Here is a 4,481-nt window from a genome sequence, read left to right as displayed (position 1 = left end):
TTACACATAAAAAATGGATATGCCTAAATTATGACCTCTAGAAAATAACCTAAATTTTATGTAATATGATTTTTTGTGCGACAGATAAGCAGTCGCATGAAATTTGGTGTGACGGAAACATGTCGCACAAAATTTCAGATTATGTAATCTGATTTTTTGTGCGACAGATAAGCAGTCGCACAAAATTTAGTGTGACGGGAACATGTCGCACAAAACTTCAGATTGTGTAATCTGATTTTTTGTGTGACGCTTGCTTGTCGCACAAAATTTGGTGCGACGGGCACCTGTCGCACAAAAATTTTGAATTTTCACGAATTGGTCAGCACCTATTGCAACATATTGCTGCCAACACAATCCGACAATACACCACCACCACCACCACCACCACCACCAACACCATCACAACAACACACAATCACAACACAACACAATAACAATATAAAGCATGTGTTTAAAATTGCTAATCTAGGGTTTTTAAACTTCAAATGTTGATCTTGGAGATTTTGATTGCTATTAAACGTGATTTTGGTGGAATTGGTGTTGTTGAACGGGATTTCGGTGAGATTGCCGCCGATGATGGTCTCCGATTTGGCTCTCTATGGTGCTTCCGTTTGGTGAGAAGTGTGGGTGAGTTACAGGTTTTGGTGAGTTTTGGGTGAGATTGACAAGGGTATTGTGGTCCAAAAATTTGTTGTTTGGCTAGTTTTGATATAAAAAAACTTGTGTGGTTAGTTTTGTAATTTCCTAAAGTACTATGCCTAATTTGGTAAATTTCCCTATATATATACACACACACACACGCACACTGTATTTTTCATTAATTAGAGTGATAATTATAGGCGAAATAGAGCGAGTAGGACATAAAACACAGAGCAGCGCGTGAGGGGAGACCAAAGCAAAACAACACACACAGTGTTCTCTCTTGCTTTTGTTTCTCCACGGTTCTTACGAGAGTCTCAAAATCAAAGCAGAATCAATTTGTCTCCCTTCATTCACTGCTCTCTCTCTCTCTCTCTCTTTCTCCATCCAACACCAACAGCACCCCCCATTCAACGCGCAACAAACATATATTTAAGCTCCAGTTTTCTTTCTTTTTTTTTCTTTTTTTTTATAATACGTAAAATTTGCTTTCAGGTTAGTTAACTCAATCGAGCTCTCTAATCTAATCTGTTTCTGAACTTGTTGGATTCATCATCATCATCTTTGCACTAGTTTGGTTTCGCCAGTGAAAAATACGATGTCGTTTCCGAGACAGAGATAGCTCGAATGAAAAAGTAGAGAGATTAGAATAGATAGATTGATTGAACCAAAAGAAAAAGAAACAGAAAAATGCGAACGCTTTGCGACGTGTGTGAAAGCGCAGCTGCGATTCTTTTCTGCGCTGCTGATGAGGCCGCTCTTTGCCGCTCTTGCGACGAAAAGGTATCATCATCATCACCACAGTTCATTTTCTGATGCCGTTTTCATCTGGGGTTGTGACTCTTTATCTAGAATGAGCAATATATAGCTGTGAAAGGAAAAATCTTTTCCCCCTCTCTTATTTTGGTGCATTTATAGTAATAGATTTTTATTTGCTCGTTTGTCACGGACATGTTCTGTGTTGACTGTAGCTGGTCTTTGTAACAATCCATTTCCGGGGGCCCTAATGATTAAAGCTTGAAAACAAAATTCTTGATATGAAATCTGTGAGAATGAAGCGGAAAGATGTGCATCCAAAGAATCAATTATTCAAAGTCTCTGGAGGGATACAAAGTGTCGTGTGGTTATCGTATCTTATCATTTCACTGCGATTTGGTGATGATTCGTATGAGCACCACATGTATTACTTCTTGGCTTTGCAAGTGTAGCACTACTCTGCTAGTTAGTTGGTAATATTAGATAATAAATATTACTTGGCGGTGACTTCAATCAATCAACTCCTGAGTTGTCGGATTAAATTAGATGGATTAAAAGCATTCCAAACCAGAATGGGTGTGAATTGTAATCTAAAGTTTTTTTTTTAAAAAAAAGTTACCCTTCCTACGATCCATTTGCTCGTTGTGTTTTGGTACAATTTTGATGGCAAAACATTTTTCATTTTGGGTTCCAGGTCCATATGTGCAATAAGCTTGCTAGTCGTCATGTGAGGGTAGGGCTTGCTAACCCCAGTGATGTCCCACGATGTGACATCTGTGAAAATGCTCCTGGTATGTAAGGTTTTATTACTTTTTACTTCTGCAAGGATTTCATTTTTTGAGCTTTTGTACGAGGGGTTTAAGTTTGTTTCTTATCTTGGAAATGTGTATGTAGCTTTCTTTTACTGTGAGATAGATGGTAGTTCCCTGTGCTTGCAATGCGATATGACTGTTCATGTTGGTGGTAAAAGAACCCATGGGAGATATCTCCTTTTGAGGCAGAGAGTTGAGGTTTGTGTCTCTCTACTAGAGAGGTTCTGTGTTCTTCTTTCTGTAAATGGTCTTCTGAATAAACTCTTCTTTGATACTCTCTTTATAGTTTCCAGGGGACAAGGCTGGTCGTTTGGAGGAACTGGCTCTGCAATCCCTTGATCAAAACAAAATAACGAGGGACCAGACTCAACCATTTAGGATTACTGCTAGAGAGAACCAGCAAAATCACAGGGGCTCTCCAGTTCCAATGCTAGATGGTAATGCTGACGGTGATGGAAAGGTGGACAATAAATTAATTGATCTCAATGCGAGGCCCAATCGGGGGCAAGCTTCAAATAATCAGGTTTTGTGGGTCTTTTAGTAGAAAGTACTAATTATACATTTAAACCTTTATGGCCAGATTTTTGTTTGTGTTAACAACTATATGGATTCTTTTAACTCAACAAAATATTGTAACTAGTTTAATGTTTTTTTAACAGGGTATGGATGTTCTGAGTGGCACTAATCATGATTCCGCTGGTGTGGTTCCTGTTGGTTCCTTCAAAAGAGAGCCTGAAAATTGAATGAGGTATAATCCATATCTCTCATTGATCCTTACCGAAATGTTTCATTTGCTTTTGATTCTGCCATGTAGTTCATGAATTTGGAGGAATATTTTTTGCTTTTATTCATTACAATTAATCTCCTATTGAGCTATCTCAACAGTTGAGCTTTTCACATTACAATTTAGTTTCTTGATTGGTTCCCATATATCTTGGATCAGCACATCCTTATTTAATTTAACCTGAATTAGGTTTGTCTAAACCCAGTTTTGTGCCTTTCGGGAGAGAAAAAGAAAAAAAAGAAAGGAGGAATGAAAATAAAAACACCCACTTATTGTGGGTGGAAAGGTGGCCATTTGCTCAGCTTAGCCTTTAACCTATGGAATTTTTCTTCAGTTGGACTTGATAAATCACAAAAGAGAAAACGATTCTCATGAACCATTTGTGAACATATATATATGCACAAATCACCATATCTGTTAATGTTATTCTTCTTACTAAGAGAATTAAGTTGGTTTGTTTTCTAGAAACTGAATGTCCAGTGTAGAGTTGGAAGTATGCTTTAGCTTTAAAAGGAAATCCCTTATAACTGCATAAATGATGATTGTTGCCTTTGGGATGGACATTTGAAGATCTAATAAAAAGAAATTATCTTTTCATACGCATGCTTGCTTCATTTCAGTGAAGATCTACAGTCAGTTATTTGATGTATGCATCTTGTTATTCAGTCCTTTTTTGGTTATCTTAAGACTTTCACTAAGTTTGACAATTTTCTTTTTGTCAGAAGTTTTGGCTTTATGTCCTAGTTATTTACAAGAGTTTGCAGCTGGTATCAGTGGGAGGATTTTGTGGGGTACTAGTCTGTGGATAGTGAAACTACAGTGATAATGATAATGCCACTCTCTCTTCTCTATGAACATTGCACAGAAGCCTTAGTTCTTGCAAGGGAGAGCGCGACTTTTAAAGTTACTCCTTTTCCACCAGATTGTTGTAAAATCCAGGAAGAAATTTGGAAATAAAATGTAGTTAAGTGTGCAGAAGTTAACTGTAATGTTTCATTCCGAGTCAAATGAGAATATTTGCTACTCTTGTACTTCAGTTGCTTTTTCTAGTCGATAAAATTACCATTATGGACTAGGATCCATCGCAGAAATTTGTGGGGTCATTCTATCAGTCTTTGGTTTGAAAATGATGTACGATTTTCTAAGATCTTGTATATCATGATTTTCAAGTTATCAAGAGTCATTTTTCCTTTTTTATTTTTTTCATTGTATGTTTTAATTATATCAAAGTACGTAGTCAATAGTGGAATTCAACTGATATCGTTTTAAGATGAAGGTGTTGAAAATTGGAACATCAAATTAAGCCAGTTTTGGTATATGATTTGGTGATGGAGCTACTTCCTTTTTCTTTTCGTCACTTGACCTGGGAACACATAATCTGGGTAATGCATTATAGTTCATGTTATGCGTAAGGTGGGCAAAATCCATATCCGGATCTGAATTTACGTTTCTATGGTCGGATCTACATCTGGATTTGCAAAAAAATGTGT

At 37.0% G+C, this 4,481-nt stretch overlaps 1 protein-coding gene across 2 annotated transcripts; it reads left to right on the top strand.

Annotated features, from left to right (window-relative positions):
• Nucleotides 1-881: 881 nt before the first annotated feature.
• Nucleotides 882-4,188, top strand: LOC102607193 (B-box zinc finger protein 19). Of its 2 annotated transcripts, none has more exons than XM_006487312.3 (6): nt 882-1,422; nt 2,090-2,186; nt 2,290-2,405; nt 2,494-2,730; nt 2,867-2,955; nt 3,717-4,188. In XM_006487312.3, the coding sequence occupies exons 1-5, from the start codon at nt 1,330-1,332 to the stop codon at nt 2,948-2,950; spliced, it is 627 nt and encodes a 208-aa protein (XP_006487375.1). In that variant the 5' UTR covers nt 882-1,329; the 3' UTR covers nt 2,951-2,955; nt 3,717-4,188. The 2 variants fall into 2 exon arrangements, with proteins under 2 accessions (XP_006487375.1, XP_006487374.1); XM_006487311.4 differs by having other exon boundaries at nt 884-1,422; nt 3,714-4,188.
• Nucleotides 4,189-4,481: the final 293 nt, after the last annotated feature.

The sequence above is a fragment of the Citrus sinensis genome, chromosome 8, assembly GCF_022201045.2.
Source record: "Citrus sinensis cultivar Valencia sweet orange chromosome 8, DVS_A1.0, whole genome shotgun sequence".
In the NCBI taxonomy this organism is placed as follows: domain Eukaryota; kingdom Viridiplantae; phylum Streptophyta; class Magnoliopsida; order Sapindales; family Rutaceae; genus Citrus; species Citrus sinensis.
This window is presented reverse-complemented; position numbering and strand designations above follow the sequence as displayed.